General features: G+C 41.1%; 1 protein-coding gene across 1 annotated transcript in view; it reads left to right on the top strand.

The window, feature by feature from the left end:
• The window catches only part of PCNX2 (pecanex 2), a 433517-nt gene that overhangs the window by 37965 nt on the left and 368534 nt on the right, over positions 1-27018 (top strand). The window contains exon 4 of the mRNA XM_075203493.1: positions 1355-1397. Within this exon, the coding sequence (XP_075059594.1) occupies positions 1355-1397 (43 nt within the window). The remainder of the gene's footprint in view (positions 1-1354; positions 1398-27018) is intronic.

Here is a 27018-nt window from a genome sequence, read left to right as displayed (position 1 = left end):
CCCATATCAAAATATTCTCCCTCTTGCCCTCCTAGATCTACCCCTGACAAGTGCCTCGTATCTGGTACTCACCTCTTACTAACGCTTCATGTGCTGCTACCTGCTTATGAAATTCCCTACTGATCAAACTTTCCCACAGCAATCAAATCTTTAAACAATCTCTGAAAACCCATCTCTTTATTAGAGCTTACCTTACTCCCACCTATACTACCCTTACTCCCACCTATACTACTCTCACTATGCAACCATGCAACTGTCCTGGTCTTCACTCTTAGCCACACTCACTCCTTGCTTCAGCTGTGCCCTCTTCCAATTAGAATGTAAGCATTCTCATGAGCAGGGCCCTACCTACTCTCTGTTTTCATGTCTGTATTTATATTGTCTACCTTGTTTTATGTTTATCTTGTTACCCTACTGTCCGGCAACTTACACATGTTTTTGAAAAACATTTTTCTAACACTGCAAAGATACAGCAGCCATGAATATAGCAATAACTGGTGTATCTATACACTGGTTTTTAAGTTGCCCATATCTTAAGATATGTACAACTAAAAAAAAGAGGTAGAAACACAAGTGTGCGGACATGTTTTTGTATGTAACTTTAAATAAGGCCAATGGAGTGTTAGGGGCATATTCAGTTGTCCGCGGTTTCCGCCGCGGAAAAGCTATTACCAGTATTACGGTAATAGTAAGGTGGATTTGCGGTGGCTTAGTGGTTAGCACTTCTGCCTCACAGCGCTGGGGTCATGAGTTCAATTCCCGACCATGGGGGGGTTTCCTCTGGGTGCTCCGGTTTTCCTACCACACTCCAAAAACATACTGGAAGGTTAATTGGCTGCTATCAAAAATTGACCCTAGTCTCTCTCTCTCTGTCTGTGTGTGTGTGTGTGTGTGTGTGTGTGTGTGTATGTTAGGGAATTTAGACTGTAAGCTCCAATGGGGCAGGGACTGATGTGAATGAATTCTCTGTTCAGCGCTGCGGAATCAGTGGCGCTATATAAATAAATGATGATGATGATTTCAGCTCGCAGCTCCCTGAGCCGCGATCTGAAATCCAGCGGGAAAAGTACCGTAATACCGGTATTTGCGCACACTATTACCGTAATGACGGTAATAGTGCGCGCGCCGCTAAAATTTTTGCTATAACGCCAACAATTGAATATGCCCCTTACAGTTTTATTTGCTTATCCATGATTCACAAAGATGCAGTCATGCTATTTATGATATTCCCTAAAGTGTGTAAAGTAATGAAATTATACATATGACTATTTTTTACTATGTATAATCATCTTTCATTTGGTCTAAGTTGTGACAACAATGTATTTACATGTTTCTATGTTTTTAAACATCATAGGTAATGCAGATACAGACGCGGGACAGCTGTGAAGATGTCAAAGGTTGTTAAAGCACTTTTACTATTCTTTGTAAATAGATTACATGTTGTACACAAAATATGTTACCTAATTTATACATAAACACATAAGGTTTGGTGCAAATTATTGTGGACCTGTCATCCACACATTTGTACACTCCTTCCTGCGCATGCTCAGAAAAGACCAAGTTCTGCACATGACCCAGCCCCCACGCATATTTAAAAGAGCAGATGCGGGACTTCTGGAGGGTGGACTGGCATTGCTGGCCCCCTCACCTCTGGGCCCCATAGCAGTTGTGCCCCCTGCAGCAGCATAATTACACCACTGATTGTGGGTTATTTAGAAGTCTTTCACGTGGTTCCTTTGTTATGGACAGTGAGCTATTTCATTAAAATATGAGAGTCAAACAAATAGTTATGCAACAATAACTTGTCGCATAATAAAGTTGTTCTAACGTTAACTGGACCATCGGAGCACAGGTAGGCAGTAGTTAGATAGGATTTTGCACCAACAGCTCATTGGATTGCACATATCAGCCAACATTGAAACATGCAGAATCAGGACAAAATAAACTGCCTCCATGTCCACGTACAAGCCCCACCCCCTTTTAATGTCTGTGACTCGGGGCAGTTGGGAGGGTTATATGCATATAATTAGGATATGCAAAGTGGTTGAAGTTTCATTTTAAATGGCAAAAAGACATGGGAATAATGAATAGATTTGTAAGTCACCACAATGCTCCTCTGGAAAACAGAGCATACATAAAACAGTGACATACATGGTAGATACTCAAAATGCAGGCATGAAAACAAACGGTAGGAAGAGCCCTGCTCGTCCGACAGCTTACAATCTAATGAGAAAAGGTCAGATCTGAGACAAGAGAAATGAGAATGGCTGAGGTTACAAATTGTGATTGTAGCAAAGGTGTATTAGTGTGAGTAGTATGTTATAATTAGCATGCAGATGCATTTAACAAATATTCTGAAAACGTAAATCTTTTTCAAGCCCAAATGGGACTTAGGGCTGCCCCATCCATTCCTAATGGTACAAGTATATATTTAAAGAAATGTCTGTGCTCGCAAGAGTTTGTGTTGAAAGCCAGTTAGAGTACTGTTAACTAACATGGGGAGTCTAGCTACCTGCCATCAGAGCAATGGGTAATCTGTGTGGCAGTGTGTGATGAGGCCAATACCACAGTGCTATAGTACCGCCTGTGGCTCAGGGTGATCTTAATTCACCACTGGTGCTTATGCTCTTTCTTCATAATAGCTTTCTGGTGGTGATTCAGTAGTTACTTCAATGGCATATGCACCTCTGTACACATTAACACCCGATACAGTTAGCCTCCAATATGTCTAACCTGGACTATCTAGTACAAACGAGACATTTTGATTAAAAATATGATATTGAAGCACAAAATTTCAGTTAATGGTGACAATATTATTTTGTAAAACAGAATGTGTGATATTTTAACAGTTATAAGTTATATAATATATATTACATTTTCAAAATCTGTTATTTAATTAAATAATAGTGTATTTACTATACTATACAAAGCCAGTGTAATACTGGCTTTGAGGTTAAGTAGAGTGGTGCTGGAATTAATTCATCCGGATCAGACGGGATTTATGCCGGGCAAGTCCACGTCTATCAATCTTAGAAGGCTGTTTACTCTCCTGCAGGTGCGGTCACCCTCTTCTGAGAGCGAAGTTGTGGTATCCTTGGTCGCAGCCAAGGCGTTTGACTCGGTGGAGTGGCCATACCTGTGGGAGGTATTGTCCCGATTTGGAGTGGGCCCGGAATTTATAAAATGGGTTAAACTTTTGTATTCACATCCAGTGGCGCGGGTCTGTGTTAATGGGCATCTTTCTCAACAATTTCAATTAGAGCGGGGTACTAGACAGGGATGCCCGTTGTCTCCGGCCCTGTTTGCATTAGCAATAGAGCCGCTGGCCTGTAAGATCCGGCATGATAAAGAAATTGTGGGACTTGGATCAGAGCACAGAGAGGATAAGGTGGCATTATATGCAGATGATATGCTGTTGTTCTTTTCAGATCACGACACTTCCCTAAAACATTTGCTGCCGGTGGTTGATGGATTTGGGTTTTTTTCCGGCCTAAAAATTAATTGGGATAAATCTAACGTGTTCCCTCTGGGATGGGAGTGTCCCGTGACAATGCCAGAAGGCTTACAGTTAAAATGGGCATCGAAATTCAAATACTTGGGAATATGGATCTCTAATACCCCCGCTGAATATGTAGAACTTAATTTGCTGCCCCAGATCAAATACATTAAAGAAAAAACTCATGTATGGAAGAAGCTCCCGCTTTCTATCTTCAGCAGGATAAATTTAATTAAGATGCTGGTGCAGCCAAAGTTTTTACATATACTCCAGCAGTCACCTGTATATATTCCACCCTCCATTTTCCGATGCATTGATAGCTATTTGATTTCATTGGTTTGGGGAGGGGGAAGGGCTAAGGTCAAGCTCAGCTCGCTGTATAGATCCAGATATTCTGGTGGATTTGCTCTTCCTAACTTGAAATTATATTATTTTGCCTCTCAATTGGTCCACCTTAAGGCATGGGTTTCGGACCCCGATTACCATGAGCTACATTGGGTGTTGGTACACCAATTTAATTCTAATCACACTCCCTTACAGTCACTGCTGGCGGGGCGGCTTGGTATGCGGGCTCCTCCGCTCCTGATTCAGGCAGTTAAGATTTGGACAATCTGTAATAAAATAATGAAACAAACTGACATTGATCCATATACTCCTATCTGGGGGGCAAAGAAATTTGAGAAGTTGAATACAGTGAAGAGGGCCAGGGAGTGGTCTCGGTTGGGTGTGGTGTCGGTGGGTCAGCTTTATGATACAAATGTACTTAAATCCTTTGAACAGTTGGTTGGGGAATTTTCTGTACCCAGAACAATGTTTTATTCTTACCTTCAGTTACGACACGCCCTAAGCACACAATTTAAAGGGGAGACTTTGGTGTTTGGGGTGGATCCACTGAGGAAACAATTACAGGCCTTGGATTATAGAGGTCTGATCTCTCGAATGTATTCATGTCTTCTCTATAAATCCACTGCAGATGATTTGGATGGTTTGAGGAATCAGTGGGAAATAGATATTGGCCCTTTATCAGACAAGGAGTGGGAAATGGTTACAGACAGTACTAAAGGTTATACTTCATCATTAAAATTTCAACAAATACAGGTGTTTATCTTACACAGGGCCTACTTTACCCCTATTAGATTGGCAAAATTTCACCCGGATGCTACCCCTAACTGTCCGAAATGCAATTCGATCAATGCTAACTTTTGGCACCTTCTATGGGAGTGTTCATGTATACAAATCTTCTGGCGAAGGATCAGGAGATGTATTCAGGTTACTGGAATTGAAGTGTCTCTTAGTTCACCGGCCACTTGTCTCTTTGGGCTCCGATTGAAGGGGAAAGTTAATAAACTGACAAAAATGTACATTTCACAGTTATTGATGTTGGCTAAGGTCTGTATAGCGAGGCTGTGGTTGGCCCCGACGAGTCCCAGGGTTAAAAATTGGAAGGCACTGGTCAATACCACCATAAGACACGAGAGATTTGTTTATACTAGCAGACAAGCTCTGAAGGAATTTGAGAATATATGGTACAGATGATTAGAGTCTCCATTCTATCCTATGTCATCTAGTACAGATGCTCTATCTACTTAAATGTATGGCTACCGCAGTTCTTATAATAAGTATCTGAGTCCATGTAATAAACCCTGCATGTGTAACATACTTATGTATAAGCATTTACGATGTATGATCCTGAATGAATATAGCACATTTATTATTATTATGCTTTAATGTAATCTTGTAAATTCCGTCATTTAATTCCGATATGTATGCGATTGTTTTTCTTTTCTTTTTGTTGTTTAGTATGTTTATATCTTAAAAAATTTCAATAAAAATACTGGATTTAAAAAAAATAAAATAAATAACAACTGAAATAATTGAAGTGTTTATTCTTTAATATATGCATTATGCTCCTCATTTTAGCAGTTTGTTATGTTAAAATGGAGGTGCTTGTCTATCTAACAACATTTGAAGCAGCAAAGTGCGAGAGAGGCTTGCTGATCTTGCAGAACTGATCTGCTATGTGGATTGGTGAAGTCCAACAAAGAAGCAGGTTAACTGGCAAGCTGTGTTTTACGGTGTGATTGATATTTTGTACTGCAATAGATCCAATTAATGTAGTATCCTAAAGATTTTCAGATGTAGACTCAGCTGTCTGTAATAGAGGTGGGAGGTATAGCACAATCCCATTTTGGTCTTTAGCAGAGCTACAATGTAAAGTCAGTATTAGGCTGAACAATGTACTTTAGCTTCATATATGACAATTTCCACTGTTGTACTTTCATGTCCTTTTTAAAGGATACGTTAATACATTTAATACATTATTGTTATGCTGTAATATGTGTAATGATGTTGCATGTCTGCCAGATATTTTTGTGTATGCTTTCCTAAAGGCTGTGGCTTCGTGAAGATTAATTGGACTTCTAATATTTATCTAAGCAATCATGAGATGCAAAATCAACTAATTGACTTGTTGATGTGAATATTAAATTGGCTTCTAATTAACCCTGAAGGTTGCATACATTTAGTGTGCATGATTAATGCATGCGCTATTTATATTTGTAATTTGTTTCCCATAAATACAGTTACAAAATAAGCTTTATCACCTACTGTACTAATCAAAATAGCAAATAAATCAATGAGGTTAAAAAAAATAATAGTGTATTTCATTGGTCTGCATTTCAACAAACGTTTAAAAGGGAAGGCACGTGTTGCACAAGTTTAAAATTTGGCAGAGTTTTATGACCCTACTTAATTTTATTACTGAAAGTATAAATTTGTGGGTCAAGATGGGCCGTCTGTGGGGCTCAAAATTGAAGTGGGAAGAGATGGGTATATCCAGGCGGGAGGATGTGTTCTTGCTGAGTACAGATTAAGTGCATGAATGTGCCTACTTTGGCATCCACAATTAGATTTTGTTTTGTGTGGAAAAATAGCACTAATGTTTCTGTTTACTTTTAAAGTAGTCTTTAAATTGTCTATTTTTAGACTGGTGTTTTTTTTTGTTATAGATATCTAAATACAAAAAACGGCATAGCAGCAATGCCATACTTCCCTCTCACATAGGGAAGTGCTTCCAATGGGGGATGTATTGCAATTTCCATCACTTCCTGCTGGCGATAGCAAAGTTTTGTAGGCTATAACAATTGTAGATGTTCCTGCGCACCTTCACAGGGTTATCTATTGTACCACCTGTATTGTTCAAGCATCACTAATGACCAGAGCGTACATAGGAAAATATGCCAATAAAAAAAGTATAATAACACACATATGTTCAGTCAGACGCATATCAGGATGCGCCTAGCTCAAAAACAGTAGCATTTGCTGCAGGCGTTCATCAGGCTAAACAAGTTTATACTTATGCCTCACCATAGTGTAGAGATGTGTCTTGACGGTGTTTGTAGTAAATGTTAAAGTCACATTACCGTATTTGTTACCAATATAATAAGATAATGAAGTGCTGTATATACTAGAGAGTCTTGACTATAAATAAATGAGTGCCCTACATGTGTGTCAGTGGGGAAGACAGAGGTGGTTGGCAAAGGGGAAGAAGGAGGAACGGATCAGGCTGATCTGGGTGGCTGATGCCGGGGGTTGTGGATTGGGCGAGCAACCAGGATACACACCAATGTTGGGCCAGACCAGATAGGCTAGGGCCAGGCTCCTAGGTGCCCGATCTTCTTACTTTATAGTTTGAAAAAAGAAATAAGAACAAAAAATAACAAAAAATAAAGCAGAGGCCCAATGATGGACAAGATCTCGCCCAGTCAGATCTATGACCAATCAGGTCCGGAAGGCCTTTTTATTGCCTCTTCACTTCAGTGTTACAGATCTGTATATATAAGTATTTCAAAATTTGGTGTATAACTTTACACATAAAGCACAGTAAACAATAAGATCAAATTTACTTTAAATCTATTAATATGAATGTTTAAATGAGCAATACAGTGCATCCGGAAAGTATTCACATCGCTTCACCTTTTCCACACTTTTTTATGTTACAGCCTTATTCCAGAATGAAATAAATTCCTTTTTTTCCTCAAAATTCTACACACAATAACCCATAATCACAACGTGAAAAAAGTTTTTGGGACATTTTTGCAAATTTATTAAAAATAAAAACTAGCAAATCACATGTACATAAGTATTCACAGCCTTTGCCATTAAGCTCAAAATTTAGCTCAGGTGCATCCTGTTTCAACTGATCATCCTTAAACTGTTCCTACAGCTTAATTGGAGTCCACCTATGGTAAATTAAGTTGATTGGACATAATTTGCAAAGGCACACACCTGTCTTTAAAAGGTCCCACACTTGACAGAGCATGTCAGAGCAAAAACCAAGCATGAAGTCAAAGGAATTGTCTGTAGACCTCTGAGACAGGATTGTCTTGAGGCACAAATCTGGGTAAGGGTACAGAAAAATATCTGCTTCTTTGATGGTCCCAATGAGCACAGTGGCCTCTATCATCTGTAAATGGAAGAAGTTCAGAACCACCTGGAGCTGGCCGGCCGTCTAAACTGAGCGATCAGGGGAGAAGGGCCCTAGTCAGGAAGGTGACCAAGAACCAGATGTTCACTCTATCAGAGCTACAGCATTCCTCTGTGGAGAGAGGAGAACCTTACAGAAGGACAACCATCTCTGGAGCAATCCACCAGTCAGGCCTGTATGGTAGAGTGGCCAGACGGAAGCCACTCCTTAGTAAAAATTCTCTGGTCTGATGAGACAAAGATTGAACTCTTTGTCGGGAATGCCAGGCGTCATGTTTCGAGAAACCAGGCACCCCTCATCACCAGGCAATACCATCCCTACAGTGAAGCATGGTGGTGGCAGCATCATGCTGTGGGGATGTTTTTCAGCGGCAGGAACTGGGAGACTAGTCAGGATAGAGGGAAAGATGAATGCAGCAATGTACAGAGACATCCTGGATGAAAACCTGCACCAGAGTGCTCTTGACCTCAGACTGGGCGACGGTTCATCTTTCAGCAGGACAATGACCCTTAGCATACAGCCAAGATATCAAAGTAGTGGCTTCAGGATAACTCTGTGAATGTTCTTGAGTGGCCCAGCCAAAGCCCAGACTTGAATCCGATTGAACATCTCTGGAGAGATCTGAAAATGGCTGTGCACCGATGCTTCCCATCCAACCTGATGGAGCTTGAGAGGTGCTGCATAGAGGAATGGGCGAAATTGCCCAAAGATAGGTGTGCCAAGCTTGTGGCATCATATTCAAAAAGGCTTGATGCTGTAATTGCTGCCAAAGGTGCATCAACAAAGTATTGAGCAAAGTCTGTGAATACTTATGTACATGTGATTGCTTAGTTTTTTATTTTTAATAAATTTGCAAAAATCTCAAAAAAAAAAATTCACGTTGTCATTATGGGGTATTGTGTGTAGAATTGTGAGGGAAAAAAAGGAATTTATTCCATTCTGGAATAAGACTGTAACATAACAAAATGTGGAAAAAGTGAAGCGCTGTGCATAATTTCCGGATGCACTATATTTAGAACAAAAGGAAGAAAGCAGGCCGCTTAATAGTTTAGTATTTCAGGAACAATGCCTAAAAAATGATGGCAATATATATGCATACCAAATTATTTCTTTTTAACCGTTGTATCAAAATTAAGGTCCCCACATTTTCACTATGGTATTTTCAAGGGCTCCAAACCATGTACAGGAATATGGGAAAAATATGGAAACCAACAATGGTGTGATATAATTTACTTCAAAAGATTCTCCATACACCAAAACACCCAATGATTGTGCTTAAGCGTACCAAATATAGAATATAATACGCTTATCTGTATTAATTCCTTAATTCCTAGATTTCACTGTACTTCTTGATATTTCTTCATACCTCAAGTCAAGAAAATGAAAACCTTATAGTGGAATATTTTTCATTCAACAGATCTGTAATTAAAATACATAAGTAAATGCTCTCACAAAATAATAAAAAACATAGGCTTTTCTGGATTCCTCTAGGAAATGTGTTTGTTGTTATATTTATATCAGAATCAGCAAGTCCAATATTGGAAATTGTGATCCCCAGAGTCCAGAGTTCCACGCAGTGATTGCAGGTATTAACAATGTAAATAGCAACACTCTCAATGCGTTTCATATTTATGTTTAAGAATTCTTCATGAGATAATAATAATACCAAGTATATAGTGCTGTTTTTATAATGTACGGCACCATTTTGCGTCTGCGCACCAGAACTTAGATTCTACTGCGCATGCGTGATCTTGTGGCTACTGGGAGATCACGTTATACTCATAGTTATGCTGTCAAATTTTGCATAGGACATGCCTAGCACTGATCAGTTTCTCAATTATAGTCTAGATTTATTCAGCCGACGGCCATCTTTGGAACTGGCTAGCCAATAAATCCTCTATGCTGTAACAGATCAACGCTTACAATATATAATTCAAATGCAATATGTCGATAAAAAAACATATATATTAAGTGTAAAGCATCTCATTACCTATTTGTATAAAAGTACCTGTATGTATATGAACACATATAAAATATATATATATATATATATATATATATATATATATATATATATATATATATATAAAAGGTCCATTCACATAGATAAATACATAAGACTCAGATAAAATCTAACATCTGTTAGGAACCCCTCTAGCTGGTACAGCACAACCCGGAGTCTGCTCTGCCAGTCAGGTGTTCACTGGAGCCCCTAGTGGTGGGGACAGACTTGGCCGCAGACTAGCAGAGGGTCGAGAAATGCGTACCGACTAGGGAGAACCCAGGAAAGCGGAGTGAAGTCCAGGCAAGGGTCGAGGGCCGGCAGCAGACAGGGAATCTAGGTCCAGATACAGGCAAGAAGGTCAGGGTTACAAGAAACACAGGCAGGGTCCAAATCCAGGCAAGGGGTCATACACAGGCAATCAGTCCAACAGGTTTTCACCAATACAAAGCAGGAGCTGGTTAGGCTGACAACAAATTGAACGCTATAACCGGCAGGGAGGCTAAGACCTCCCAGCCTTATATACAAACTTTGGCCAATCAGGACTTAGCCCTGAAAATGCATCACAGACCATGCCATCGACATTAATTATCCCGCAGGCTATCCTAGCGCATGCGCCCGGCTGCCTCACTTGCCGGGGCGCACCGCTTGTTACACTCGGCGTCCGGCCCTTGCCTTGGCAACGGTCGGGCCCGAGAAACCGGAAGTGATGCCCCGGTCGTCGTGGAGACGGCCGGGGCGTTCACTTGAACAGGAAGTGAGTGGAACATATTAAGAGTACCCTTAGAGATGGGGATCGTTACAAGAAGCTATGCACTCAGGAGGTGTTTTGGATCCAACTCTTGGATACTTTGAACCCCACAGGACTTAATGAAGTGGTGGAACTAAATGAAGTGTTTTCATAGAATCTTTAAATTGGCTGCTTATAAGAGTATACTGGCCCTCACGAGTATGAGAGCCTGCATATGTATGTGACACATACATGTGTTTTCATGCAGGCACATATGAAGCTATATAATATTAGCATTGATATTTGGATGGATTTGGGATGTTTCTTATGTTTAGAATACAGTCTCCAAATTGTGGGGTCCCACGTAATAGAATTCCCCCAGTCTATCTTAAAGATTAAGTGTGTACAAGGTTATATAGTACTATGGATTGGAGTATATCTGATATGTAGAACCCTTATGTAGAAACCACCATATCAGTTCATTTTGTCACCTGTGAATTGGGAAATTACTTTGGTTTTTGGTTGTCATCACGCTCAATGGAGATAGTGGGGGAATGGAGATATTGGGGGTATAATAACCTATGATGATATGAATAGTTAATGATATATTTTTTAGATATATATTTTTTATCTAAGAGTTAACTTTATTTTTAATTTTATTATTATTATTTTTATATTTATATTTATTTTTATCTTAATAATTATTTTTTAATTTGATTGTGTACATCTACTATAGCCAAGCCAATATCTACTATATAAATGCCTAGTGGCGTGTGTGGGGGAAAAAAACTCCAAGCTGCAGCGCCACCTGCTGGGCAGAGTTATACACTGACCTATATATTTCTTGAAGGAGAAGTAACAGTTGGGAGTGGTTGGTGGTTGCCGGGGGTGACAGTGGGGAGTTTTTAACACCTTAAATAGCTTGATGAAGGATGTGGTGATGAAGATGAAGGATGAGGTGATGGAGAAAAATGATGAGGTGGTGACATGTGGACAAAACCACGTTAAAAAAGGGCGCTTGTGTCGGGAAGTAATGCTCTTGCCCTGAGGAGGCCTGGGCTAGGCCCAAATGCATGACAAGAACCTTTTTAACACCTTAAGTAGCTTGATTTGACTAGAATGCATGAGTATCATGCACGGGTTAACTTGTATATCATATCTACCTACATGTGTATGTGAATATATTTGGTTCTAAATATGTATACATATGTGACACATGTTTTTATGTGCATATATTGATAAATAGAGAGTTCTTACCTAGGGGATCTTGTTGTGATTAGTGTGTATCTGAGTGATATCTATAATGGGAGATCATTTGTATTTCAGTATGCATATATATTTGTCAACTTAGATTGTGATATCTATTGGTTTTAAAGAATAAGAAAGCTGCGGTTCTTTTATATATAGAATTTTAAGAATTATCTCTCACTAAGCATTGTTTTAAAATAGTAACGAATGAGTTAATATATAATTGACTAATTGAGCACAGGCTGGAGATTATGGCACTTGTTAGAAGAGAAATCCGATAGACCACATATAAAGAGCTTCAGCGGGACAAAGATTTCACTACCTCTGATGAAATTATCTATGTATGATGAAACGCGTCAGCCTTTAATAAGGATCATCAGGCACGTTTGATACAACTGTCTAATATACTCTATTTGTAGTCCTGCTCTGAAGTATTCAACGCAGTGATTACCTTACTGATTTTAGAGGGAATGCGGGACTGCTCTGCGAGCTTGCAAGGGAGAGAAATTGCCAACACCCACGGCTAACTTATCCATATGCTGGGTTGGAAGAGTATTGGTATGTTCATTGCTCACCCAAGCACAAGTCTCTCGCTTCTCAGAGTGAACACTGTAGCGCTGCCGATATTTACACCTGCGGTGGATTAGACACTTTAGCCTGGATCATCTACGCCGGAGAAGTGCCTCTCTAATACCAATGGAGAGAACCAACGGTATTTAATCATCTACTTGCATTGTTTACTACTTGCTTATTATACCAGGTTTCTGAATATCATGTATTCATTTATGAAATGACATTCCGTGGCATGCTGCTATACTAGGTACACTCTGAAAAGTGAGGAGAATGACTTTTACGGTTTAATCAATTTGGTATTTTGAGAACCGAATTTCCACACTATTTGTTGGGATTGAAACATTTTTTTAATAGTGGAATATCTCACTCAATGATTGTTATATCGAGGACTGCCAGATAATTATCACCTTGCTTATAGAGATATATTTTCTCAAGGGAATAGTTTTTTACACATTATAGCCTATTTTTGCCATTATCATCTGGAGCAAAAGTACTATTGGTATCAGTGCACTGATATTTCCATTTTTACATTGTTGTTATCTGTTGTTTTATATTGATTGTAGCACAATAAATGTGATTGATGTTTTTTCATTATCGTGGATTCAATTACCAATTTAGTTTTACTGGCATAGGCTGCTGTTGCAGCGCTGATTTTAGTTTTTATTCTTGACAAATATACCTGTTCCATATCCCGGTAGGCCTAATCTAGTCTTGATTCCTCTGGCCTGGGGGTCCTCTTTTGCCCCTCAACCCGTTTTACCAGCGAGCCACGAATGAATGCTTTAAAGGCATCCCAGAGGACCGGTCGGACTGACCGTGGTGGTATCGTGTGAGAAGAATCCCTCCGCTATCAGGTTACCGCCTATTCCCATAAGTGTGAGCCAAAATGGGTTGAGTTTCCAGTATCTAATTCCAGCGTCAGGGGCCAGGGCAACAACCATCAGCACCAGGGAATGATCAGATATTCCATTAGAAATGTACCCAATCTCTCTAACCAGTGGGGCCAATCTGTTGGATATCAGAGCCAAATCTATACGGGAAAAAACATGGTGGGATAATGAGTAACAGGAGAATAGCCTCTGGGAGGGATACCGAGACATCCAAATATCTGTTAGTCCCATATCCGTTACAAGTTTAGCAAATGAAGAAGGACCACCACTCACCACCAGGGATGTCTCCCGCCACCTGTCAAGACCCTCATCCATAACTGCATTTAAGTCTCCAAGGCATATTACTGGGACATTTTGAGAAAGAGCAATGAATTTTGAGTCCTTCTTGAGTACTTTAGAATTTAAAGGAGGGAGAACATACACAGCAAGGAGTATGACAATTATCTATCAGGGCTCGGAGAAATACATATCGACCAAGAGGATCCAGCTGTACCTCCTTTAACACATCTTAAATTATTTTTTTATCAGCACTGATACCCCCATTTAGTGCAAGAGTGCACCGAATGGTATGCCAAACCCACCCAGCATTTTTTTCCAAGGCCATGGCCCTACCTCCCACCAGATGGGTCTCAGCCATACATGCTACATCTGAATTGTATTTTTTTAATTGTGTATGGTCCAGGGATCTTTTAATGCAATCATTAAGCCCCTATACATTCCATGAAAAGAGCCAAAGCCCACCATTGCTCAACCTAGGAGACACCATCATCTATCTTCAGACCCCTGTCATACATTCCCAGATCCGCGCTATAGCTGGATATACACTGTATTTGAAAATAATAAGAAGCAGCATATTTCAAAGAGTTGTGTTGGAAGTATTCAGACTATAACAACATACAGTATTTTAGGAACACATAGCATTATGCAATCAATTTTTCAAAATGTTGATTATACTGTAGTACATTAGTTAAACATATCAGTTGAACTACGTCAAACACCCTAACCCCAAATCAAACCTTCCCACCCCACCCCACATACCTAGACCAAAAACAATGGTATACTTATTCCCTGAAACATCCCTTATCTAAACGAAGAAAAACTCAAGCACTCCCTACTAGAACTGAAGAGAGCTACCTAGCCCTAGGTTGCGACAAAGAACCCTCCCTTAGTATAGCCTTTTGTACACTGCCCAATTGAAAAAGAAAGTATAGAATGCAACGAAACATCCCCTCTAATTAAATTAACGAAGTAGCTAAACCAACATTGTATTAGTCACTGTCCAGCCAGTCCATGGCCTCCTTAGGTGTAGAGAAGGTGGGAGGGCCCGTCTGCAACAACTCGGAGCCTCGATGGGTAGAGCATTGCGTAGGGCAGTTGTAAGTCTCGAAGCTACCATTTAATTTGGGTATATTGGGCTCTGCTCTTTTGGCCCTCAATTGCGAAATCTAGAAAAACTGACACCACATAATTCTAGTATTTGAGAGGTCCTTACATTCTGACCAGACAAAGAATGGTGTCCCTGTCAGTGTAGTGAAGCATTTTGGCTATGAACGTGCGAGCCTGGGCCTCCAGCTGAGGAGATTGGGGCGGGAGACGATGGGCACACTCTACTGCAAATTGTGGTGTGAAGGCTTCCCTGCCGAACTCACGGACAAGCCAAGTCTCAAGGAATGTTTCAGGAGCGAATCCCTCTGCTTGGTCGCTAAAGCCCACAAAGCGGATATTATTCCTGCGGAGCCGGCCCTCCATGTTGGACATTTTTTGTTGACACATGTTGACTTGAGTGGCTAAATCTGTAATTTCTTCCCTCATATTGGCTGTGACATCTTCTAGCGAGGAAATATGATGCTCTGCCTCTCCAACTTGTTCCTTAATCTTTTGTAGATCTTGCCGAATAAGGGAGAGATTAAATTGCACCTCACCTATACTATTCATGACCCACTTTTTAGAGGAAGTTATAGCGAGAAGGACTTGCTGGATGGAATTAGGGTCCTCTGTGGGTGTGGAGGGGCATTAATTATGTGTTTGGAGAGTGCAGAGTATCCCTGTTTTTTTGTCTATACAATGTGGGCAACCCCCACTTGCACCCCCGTCTGTACATGGTGAGTGCAGAGGATCTATGTCTGTTTCTGTTTATATATATATGTATATATATAAAATACAAAAAGACAGGGGGCGCCACTCATAGTGTATTACAGGTGATAAACAGTGTAAAAATATCTCCACAGATAGGTAATTCCCGTACCAGATATTGATAAACTCCTTGGTTTATGGTTGGAAGGATTTCTCGATATCCAGACTTGGTGTGGATTCCCAGTATGGTCAGAAAGATCTTTATATTGGCTCAATTAAACTAAATATCTGGTACGGGAATTACCTATCTGTGGAGATATTTTTACACTGTTTATCACCTGTAATACACTATGTGTGGCGTCCCCTGTCTTTTTGTATTTTATCTATCAGGCATGACACTTGCAGACAGGTGTTGAACGACTGGGGAGCTGCCTATTACATTTAAGTATTTTATGTATTTTATATATATACATTTTTTCACTCTGGTCATCGTATTTTACTAAGCGCTCTGTAGCTTAAAGAATATTTTGGGTGTCACATATGTATATAATATATATATATATATATACTATATATGTTATAATATATATATGATATATATCCGAGAGTCTAGTTGCTTCTCTCACAAAATTTGTCCTATTCAAAATAACAACCCTCCCACCTTTGCAATGTATTTGCTTTACTCCACAAATAACTATTTATTTTATATAATTTTATTACACTGATAGACAATCAATGCATGTGAATAATGTAGCTTTGAAGAGGGTTTTGTGAATACATTTAAATAGATGCTGACAGAGATATTTTCAGCCATGCTGTGTCTTCCTAATTTAATATATTTGTAATTACTGGCTCTTTTCTGTATAATTATACTCAACATTATAAAATCATTCCAATTATCTGGAATAGTGTTAGAACAAAGGTTTGATATGTATAAGTAATTTTATAATATTTTATTCTACTTGTTCTTTTACACATTAGAATTAAAGGCAGACACAAAAAGTTTTCTTTTGGTGGAATGAGCTTTGATCTTGGCTGTAGAGCAGATTGTATGGATGATGATGGTGACTCTCCCTTTAAAGAATGTAAAATAATTAGGGATGAGCGCACTCGGATTTATGAAATCCGAGCCCACCCGAACGTTGCGGATCCGAGTCTGATCCGAGACAGATCCGGGTATTGACGCCAAATTCAAAAGTGAAACTGAGGCTCTGACTCATAATCCCGTTGTCGGATCTCGCGATACTCGGATCCTATAAATTCCCCGCTAGTCGCCGCCATCTTCACTCGGGCATTGATCAGGGTAGAGGGAGGGTGTGTTAGGTGGTCCTCTGTGCTGTTTAGTTCTGTGCTGTGCTGTGCTGTGCTGTGCTGTGCTGTGTTCTGCAGTATCAGTCCAGTGGTGCTGTGTGCTGTGCTCTGTCCTTCTGAGGTCAGTGGTGCTGCTGGGTCCTGTGCTGTGTCCTGTTCAGTCCAGTGGTGCTGTGTCCTGTGCTCTGTGCTTCTAAGGGCATAGTTATTTCCCCAATATTCCCCTGTGTTTAAAAAAATAAAAAAAAGTTTTTTTAAAAAATACCAAAAACTACTTTAATTTTTTTTAATTACCACAAAATTTGCACAACCAATCCTGCAGTATAAGCCCATTGGTACTGCAATATTACCAAGTTCACACATTCAGCAGTAAAAGTCCAGTGGTACTGCAATATTACAAAGTTTACACATTCTGCAGTATCAGTCCAGTGGTGCTGTGTCCTGTGCTCTGTCCTGCTGAGTTCCGTAGTGCTGCTGGGTCCTGTGCCGTGTCCTGTTCAGTCCAGTGGTGCTGTGTCCTGTGCTCTGTGCTTCTAAGGGCATAGTTATTTCCCCATTATTCCCAAGTTTTTAAAAAATAAAAAAAAAGTAAAAAAAAATAAAAAATGTAAAAAAAAAAAAAAATATATAATAATTATAACCAAATTTGCAAAACCAATCCAGCAGTATAAGTCCATTGGTACTGCAATATTACCAATTTCACACATTCTGCAGTATCAGTCCAGTGGTGCTGTGTCCTGTGCTCTGTCCTGCTGAGTTCCGTAGTGCTGCTGGGTCCTGTGCCGTGTCCTGTTCAGTCCAGTGGTGCTGTGTCCTGTGCTCTGTGCTTCTAAGGGCATAGTTATTTCCCCACTATTCCCAAGTTTTTTAAAAATAAAAAAAAAGTAAAAAAAAATAAAAAATTAAAAAAAATAAAAATATATAATAATTATAACCAAATTTGCAAAACCAATCCAGCAGTATAAGTCCATTGGTACTGCAATATTACCAAGTTCACACATTCTGCAGTATCTTTTGCTACATATAATGGAGACCAAAAATTTGGAGGATAAAGTAGGGAAAGATCAAGACCCACTTCCTCCTAATGCTGAAGCTGCTGCCACTAGTCATGACATAGACGATGAAATGCCATCAACGTCGTCTTCCAAGCCCGATGACCCAATCTCGTAGTACCGGGCATGTAAAATCCAAAAAGCCCAAGTTAAGAAAAAGTAGCAAAAAGAGAAACTTTAAATCATCTGAGGAGAAACGTAAAGTTGCCAATATGCCATTTACGACACGGAGTGGCAAGGAACGGCTTAGGCCCTGGCCCGTGTTCATGACTAGTGGTTCAGCTTCACCCACGGATCTTAGCCCTCCTCCTCCTCCCCCCCTACAAAAAATTGAAGAGAGTTATGCTGTCAGCAACAAAACAGCAAACAACTCTGCCTTCTAAAGAGAAATTATCACAAATCCACAAGGCGAGTCCAAGGATGTTGGTGGTTGTCAAGCCTGACCTTCCCATCACTGTACGGGAAGAGGTGGCTCGGGAGGAGGCTATTGATGATGTAGCTGGCGCTGTGGAGGAACTTGATGATGAGGATGGTGATGTGGTTATTGTAAATGAGGCACCAGGGGGGGAAACAGCTGATGTCCATGGGATGAAAAAGCCCATCGTCATGCCTGGTCAGAAGACCAAAAAATGCACCTCTTCGGTCTGGAGTTATTTTTATCCAAATCCAGACAACCAATGTATGGCCATATGTAGCTTATGTAAAGCTCAAATAAGCAGGGGTAAGGATCTTGCCCACCTAGGAACATCCTCCCTTATACGTCACCTGAATAACCTTCATAGTTCAGTGGTTAGTTCAGGAACTGGGGCTAGGACCCTCATCGGTACAGGGACACCTAAATCCCGTGGTCCAGTTGGATACACACCAGCAACACCCTCCTCGTCAACTTCCTCCACAATCTCCATCAGATTCAGTCCTGCAGCCCAAGTCAGCAGCCAGACTGAGTCCTCCTCAATACGGGATTCATCCGAGGAATCCTGCAGCGGTACGCCTACTACTGCCACTGCTGCTGTTGCTGCTGTTAGTCGGTCATCTTCCCAGAGGGGAAGTCGTAAGACCGCTAAGTCTTTCACAAAACAATTGACCGTCCAACAGTCGTTTGCCATGACCACAAAATACGATAGTAGTCACCCTATTGCAAAGCGTATAACTGTGGCTGTAACTGCAATGTTGGTGTTAGACGTGCGCCCGGTGTCCGCCATCAGTGGAGTGGGATTTAGAGGGTTGATGGAGGTATTGTGTCCCCGGTACCAAATCCCCTCGAGATTCCACTTCACTAGGCAGGCGATACCAAAAATGTACAGAGAAGTACGATCAAGTGTCCTCAGTGCTCTTAAAAATGCGGTTGTACCCACTGTCCACTTAACCACGGACATGTGGACAAGTGGTTCTGGGCAAACGAAGGACTATATGACTGTGACAGCCCACTGGGTAGATGCATCCCCTTCCGCAGCAACAGCAACAGCTGCATCAGTAGCAGCATCTACAAAATGGCTGCTCATGCAAAGGCAGGCAACATTGTGCATTACAGGCTTTAATAAGAGGCACAACGCTGACAACATATTAGAGAAAATGAGGGAAATTATCTCCCAGTGGCTTACCCCACTTAGACTCTCATGGGGATTTGTGGTGTCAGACAATGCCAGTAACATTGTGTGGGCATTAAATATGGGCAATTTCCAGCACGTCCCATGTTTTGCCCACACCATTAATTTGGTGGTGCAGCATTACCTCAAGAGTGACAGGGGTGTGCAGGAGATGCTTGCGGTGGCGCGCAAAATTGCTGGACACTTTCGGCATTCAGCCAGTGCCTACCGCAGACTAGAGGCACATCAAAAAAGCATGAACCTGCCCTGCCATCACCTCAAACAAGAGGTTGTGACGCGCTGGAACTCCACCCTCTATATGCTGCAGAGGATGGAGGAGCAGCAAAAGGCCATTCAGGCCTACACAGCCACCTACGACATAGGCAAAGGAGTGGGGATGCGCCTCAGTCAAGCGCAGTGGAGACTGATTTCCGTGTTGTGCAAGGTTCTGCAGCCATTTGAACTTGCCACACGAGAAGTCAGTTCCGACACTGCCAGCTTGAGTCAGGTCATTCCCCTGATCAGGCTGTTGCAGAAGCAGCTGGAGAAAGTGAGGGAGGAGCTGGTAAGCCATTGCGATTACACCAAGCATGTAGCTCTTGTGGATGTAGCCCTTCGTACGCTTTGCCAGGATCCGAGGGTGGTCACTCTTTTAAAGTCAGAGGAATACATTCTGGCCACCGTGCTCGATCCTCGGTTTAAAGCGTATGTTGTGTCTCTGTTTCCGGCGGACACAAGTCTACAGCAGTGCAAAGACCTGCTGGTCAGGAGATTGTCCTCTGAAGAGGACCGTGACATGCCAACAGCTCCACCCTCATTTTCTTCCACATCTATGGCTGCGAGGAAAAAGCTCAGTTTTCCCAAAAGAGGCACTGGCGGGGATGCTGATAACATCTGGTCCGGACTGAAGGACCTGCCAACCATTGCAAACATGTCTACTCTCGCTGCATTGGATGCTGTCACAATAGAAAAAATTGTGGATGATTACTTTGCTGACACCATCCAAGTAGACATGTCAGACAGTCCATATTGTTACTGGCAGGAAAAAAAGGCAGTTTGGAAGCCCCTGTACAAACTGGCTCTATTTTACCTGAGTTGTCCCCCCTCCAGTGTGTACTCGGAAAGAGTTTTTAGTGCAGCGGGGAACCTGGTCAGTGAGCGGCGAAGGAGGTTGCTTCCTCACAACGTTGAAAAAATGATGTTTATAAAAATGAATAATCAATTCCTCAATGAAGTACAGCACTGCCCTCCAGATACTACAGAGGGACCTGTGGTTGTGGAGTCCAGCGGGGACGAATTGATAATGTGTGATGAGGAGGAAGTACACACTGTAGGGGGAGAGGAATCAGAGGTTGAGGATGAGGACGACATCTTGCCTCAGTAGAGCCTGTTTAGTCTGTACAGGGAGAGATGAATAGCTTTTTTGGTGTGGGGGCCCAAACAAACCAATCATTTCAGCCAAAGTTGTTTGGTAGGCCCTGTCGCTGAAATGATTGGTTTGTTAAAGTGTGCATGTCCTATTTCAACAACATAAGGGTGGGTGTGAGGGCCCAAGGACAATTCCATCTTGGACCTTTTTTTTTTGCATTATATGACCAATCAACAGTCGTTTGCCATGTTCAAAAAGTAAAACCAAATTTAAAAAAATACAAGAAATTAAACCAAAAGTAAAATGCCGTGTCATAATTTAAAACAAGAGGTATTGACGTGCTCTAAAACTACTGTATTGTTGTTTATATTTTATAAACACTACACTTGAAAGCTTGAGTCTTTCAATAAAAAAGTAACTGTCCATTGCACGAATATTTGCAACAGGGACAATTTTAGGGTTAAGAAAGTCAACTAATAACACTTCGACGCTGTCTGTCTTTATAAACACTACACTTGGAAGTTGGAGGAGGTATTGTGGCCCCGGCACCAAATTTACTACCGGGGCCACTCCACTGTGCAGTCCATATTTAGGTGTATCAGATATTAAACAACGGTGACAGTTGATGCCCAATTTTTTAATTATATTGTGGCCTCGGTACCAAATTGTGTACCGGGGCCACCACACTACGCAGTCCAGATACTTGTTTGGTGGAATTCAGACCAGTTGAGGGTTTTATTATTATTATATTGTGTGGACCACTCTATCTATACCACACTACAACTCTATATACCACTCTATTTCATACTTTAATTCTATTTCATACTTTAATTCTATTTAATACTTTAATTCTATTTCATACTTTAATTCTATTTCATACTTTAATTCTATTACTAATTACCATAAAGAGGAACAAAATAAACCAATTTTACCAAAAGTATAATATGACTTAGACTTACAAACACTACACTTGAAAGATCGTGCCTTTAAATGAAAAAGTCAGTCTTCATTGCACGACTATGTGCAACAGGGACATTTTTTTGGGTTTACAAAGTCAAACAATAACACTTTGACCCTGTCTGTCTGGGATCTCAATGACGAATTGTCTGTACCATGTTTGGAGGAGGTATTGTGGCCCCGGTATCAAATTGGGTACCGGGGCCACCCCACTATGCAGTCCAGATACTTGTTTGGTGGAATTCTGACACGTGGAGGGTTTTTTAATTATATTGTGGCCTCGGTACCAAATTGTGTACCGGGGCCACCACACTACGCAGTCAAGATAGATAGATGCGTATCATAGATAAAGTACATTCAGTGGTGTGGGGCAAATTGAAAAATATTCAAAATGCACTGACATTATCAAAAACAAGAGGTTGTCACACGCTAAAACTCCAACATGTATATGATGGAGAGGATGGAGGAGCAGCCGTATGTGTAGTGTAATGCAGATCTGTTGAAGGTTTTTTATATATTTTATTGTGGTGCCCAGTGCCCACTCCTCTACGCAGTCCAGGTACATTTATTGGTGCGATTCATAAAAGTTCAGGGTTTTTAATATATATTGTGGTGACCCACTCCTCTACGCAGTCCAGGTACATTTATTGGTGCGATTCATAAAAGTTCAGGGTTTTTAATATATATTGTGGTGACCCACTCCTCTACGCAGTCCAGGTACAATTATTGGTGCGAATCATAAAAGTTCAGGGTTTTTAATATATTGTGGTGACCCACTCCTCTACGCAGTCCAGGTACATTTATTGGTGCGATTCATAAAAGTTCTGGGTTTTTAAGATATTGTGGTGACCCACTCCTCTACGCAGTCCAGGTACATTTATTGGTGCGAATCATAAAAGTTCAGGGTTTTTAATATATATTGTGGTGACCCACTCCTCTACGCAGTCCAGGTATATTTATTGGTGCGATTCATAAAAGTTCAGGGTTTTTAATATATATTGTGGTGACCCACTCCTCTACGCAGTCCAGGTACAATTATTGGTGCGAATCATAAAAGTTCAGGGTTTTTAATATATTGTGGTGACCCACTCCTCTACGCAGTCCAGGTACATTTATTGGTGCGATTCATAAAAGTTCTGGGTTTTTAAGATATTGTGGTGACCCACTCCTCTACGCAGTCCAGGTACATTTATTGGTGCGAATCATAAAAGTTCAGGGTTTTTAATATATATTGTGGTGACTCACTCCTCTACGCAGTCCAGGTACATTTATTGGTGCGATTCATAAAAGTTCAGGGTTTTTAATATACATTGTGGTGACCCACTCCTCTACGCAGTCCAGGTACAATTATTGGTGCGAATCATAAAAGTTCAGGGTTTTTAATATATTGTGGTGACCCACTCCTCTACGCAGTCCAGGTACATTTATTGGTGCGATTCATAAAAGTTCTGGGTTTTTAAGATATTGTGGTGACCCACTCCTCTACGCAGTCCAGGTACATTTATTGGTGCGAATCATAAAAGTTCAGGGTTTTTAATATATATTGTGGTGACCCACTCCTCTACGCAGTCCAGGTACATTTATTGGTGCGATTCATAAAAGTTCAGGGTTTTTAATATATATTGTGGTGACCCACTCCTCTACGCAGTCCAGGTACAATTATTGGTGCGAATCATAAAAGTTCAGGGTTTTTAATATATTGTGGTGACCCACTCCTCTACGCAGTCCAGGTACATTTATTGGTGCGATTCATAAAAGTTCTGGGTTTTTAAGATATTGTGGTGACCCACTCCTCTACGCAGTCCAGGTACATTTATTGGTGCGAATCATAAAAGTTCAGGGTTTTTAATATATATTGTGGTGACCCACTCCTCTACGCAGTCCAGGTACATTTATTGGTGCGAATCATAAAAGTTCAGGGTTTTTAATATATATTGTGGTGACCCACTCCTCTAGGCAGTCCAGGTACATTTATTGGTGCGAATCATAAAAGTTCAGGGTTTTTAATATATATTGTGGTGACCCACTCCTCTACGCAGTCCAGGTACATTTATTGGTGCGATTCATAAAAGTTCAGGGTTTTTAATATATATTGTGGTGACCCACTCCTCTACGCAGTCCAGGTACATTTATTGGTGCGATTCATAAAAGTTCAGGGTTTTTAATATATATTGTGGTGACCCACTCCTCTACGCAGTCCAGGTACATTTATTGGTGCGAATCATAAAAGTTCAGGGTTTTTAATATATATTGTGGTGACCCACTCCTCTACGCAGTCCAGAAAGATACCTTGTTGCAACGTTTTGGACTAATAACTATATTATGAGGTGTTCAGAATACACTGTAAATTAGTGGAAATGCTTGTTATTGAATGTTATTGAGGTTAATAATAGCCTAGGAGTGAAAATAAGCCCAAAAACTTGATTTTTAAACTTTTTATGTTTTTTTCAAAAAAAATCCGAATCCAAAACCTTAAATCCGAACCGAGACCTTTCGTCAAGTGTTTTGCGAGACAAATCCGAACCTCAAAAATAACGAAAATCCGGATCCAAAACACAAAACACGAGACCTCAAAAGTCGCCGGTGCACATCCCTAAAAATAATCAGGGTACACTAATTTTTTTAAACAATTTAATATCAAGCTCGCTTTGGCCAGGATCAAAAACACGTTGCTTCATTAAGCAAAATGAAAGTTCAGAGACCACTGGACTGTAAACCGTAAGCCTGCTAAATATGCATTTTGCTGCTTTTTTGCTGCATTATTCACTTTTCTGTTATAAGAGCCTATTGTGCTCTTCCAGGCCATCAGTAATTCAGGTCTCATTCTTAAGACAAATATTTGTAGATATTGTCATATGGTGTCTTGCTGCTTATAATTAAGGGTGTGCACCGGGCACTTTTAGTGTTTTGGGTTCTGATTAGCTTGAGGTTTTGGGTTCTGATTTGTTTTGCCAAAACACCTGACGAAAGGTTTTGGTTCTGATTTCGGGTTTTGGGTTCTGATTTATTTTTTAAAATGCATAAAAAGCGCTAAAATCCTGTTTTTTGGTTGTTTTCCACTCCTACGCTATTATTAACCTCAATAACATTCAATAACAATCATTTCCACTAATTTCCAATCTATTCTGAACACCTCACACCTCACAATATTGTTTTTAGTCCAAAACGTTGCACCGAGTTAGCTTTCTGGACTGCGTAGTGGAGTGGCCCCAGTACCCAATTTGGTACCGGGGCCACAATACCTCCTCCAACCATGGTACAGAGCATTCATCATTGAGATCTTATCAAGTATGTCAAAGACAGACAGGGTCGAAGTGTTATTTGTTGACTTTGTGAACAAAAAAACTGTCCCTGTTGAAAATCTTCGTGCAATGAAGAGTGCCTTTTTCATTTAAAGCAGGCCTGTCCAACCTGCGGCCCTCCAGATGTTGTGAAACTACAAGTCCTAGCATGCCCTTCCAGCTATCAACTGGTTGTCTACTGGCAAAGCATGTTGGGGCTTGTAGTTTCACAACACCTGGAGGGCCGCAGGTTGGACAGGCCTGATTTAAAGGCTCAAGCTTTCAAGCGTAGTGTTTATAAGTTATAAACACTACAGTAGTTCTAGCATGTCAATACCTCTTGTTTTCGACGACCATGGTACAGAGCATTCATCATTGAGATCCCATCAAGTATGTCAAAGACAGACAGGGTCGAAGTGTTATTTGTTGACTTTGGGAACAAAAAAACTGTCCCTGTTGCAAATCTTCGTGCAATGAAGAGTGACTTTTTCATTTAAAGGCTCAAGCTTTCAAGTGTAGTGTTTATAAGTGGGCTGTCACAGTCATATAGTCCTTCGTTTGCCCTGAACCACTTGTCCACATGTCCGTGGACAGTGGGTACAAACGCATTTTTAAGAGCACTGAGGACACTTGTTCGTACTTCTCTGTACATCTTTGGTATCACCTGCCTAGTGAAGTGGAATCTCGACGGGATTTGGTACCGGGGACACAATACCTCCATCAACCGTCTAAATCCCACTCCACTGATGGTGGACACCGGACGCACGTCTAACACCAACATTGCTGTTATTGACGCAGTTATCCGCTTTGCCATAGGATGACTAGTGTCGTACTTGGTGCTCATGGCAAACGATTGTTGGACGGTCAACTGTTTGGTGAAAGACTTAGCGGTCTTGCGACTTCCCCTCTGGGAAGATGACCAACTACCAGCAGCAACAGCAGCAGCGGCAGTAGTAGGCGTACCGCTGCAGGATTCCTCAGATGAATCCCGTATTGAAGAGGACTCAGTCTGGCTGGTGACATGGCCTGCAGGACTAAATCTGATGGAGATCGTGGAGGAAGTTGACGAGGAGGGTGTTGGTGGTGTGTATCCAACAGAACCAAGAGATTTAGGTGTCCTTGGACTGATGACGGTCCTAGCCCCAGTTCCTAAACTAATCACTGAACTATGAAGGTTATTCAGGTGACCTATAAGGGAGGATGTCCCTAGGTGGCCAAGATCCTTACCCCTGCTTATTTGAGCTTTACATAAGCAACATATGGCCATACATTTGTTATCCGGATTGGGGTAAAAATAACTCCAGACCGAAGAGGTGCATTTCTTGGTCTTCTGACCAGGCATGATGATGGGCTTTTTCATCCCATGGACATCCACTTTTTTCCCCCCTGGTGCCTCATTTAAAAAACCACATCAGCATCCTCCTCATCAAGTTCTTCCACAACGCCAGCTACATCCTTGACACCTTGATTATCCAAATCTGGATCTACACTGTGGGTCATCCTTCCAGCATATGCAGAGGGTGTGCTGCAAATGGTGGATGGAGTCACCTCTTCCCGTACAGTGATGGGAAGGTCAGGCTTCGCAACCACCAACACCCTTGGACTCGCCTTGGGGATTTGTGATGTCATCTGTTTAGAAGGCAGAGTTGTTTGCTGTTTTGTTGCTGACAGCATAACTCTTTTACATTTTTTGGAGGGGGGGTGGAGGAGTAGGGCTTAGATCCTTGGGTGAAGCTGGACCACTAGTCCTGAACACGGGCCAGGGCCTAAGCCGTTCTTTGCCACTCTGTGTCGTAAAGGGCATATTGACAAGTTTACGTTTCTCCTCAGATGTTTTCAATTTTCTTTTTTTACTAATTGTAGTGAACTTTTGCTTTTTGGATTTTACATGCCCTGTACTAGGAGATTGGGCATCGGCCTTGGCAGACGACGTTGATGGCATTTCATTGTCTATGTCATGACTA

Source organism: Mixophyes fleayi, chromosome 3 (genome assembly GCF_038048845.1).
Source record: "Mixophyes fleayi isolate aMixFle1 chromosome 3, aMixFle1.hap1, whole genome shotgun sequence".
Taxonomy (NCBI): domain Eukaryota; kingdom Metazoa; phylum Chordata; class Amphibia; order Anura; family Limnodynastidae; genus Mixophyes; species Mixophyes fleayi.
The sequence above is the reverse complement of the archived record's forward strand: the minus strand, read 5'-3'. Positions and strand labels throughout refer to the sequence as shown.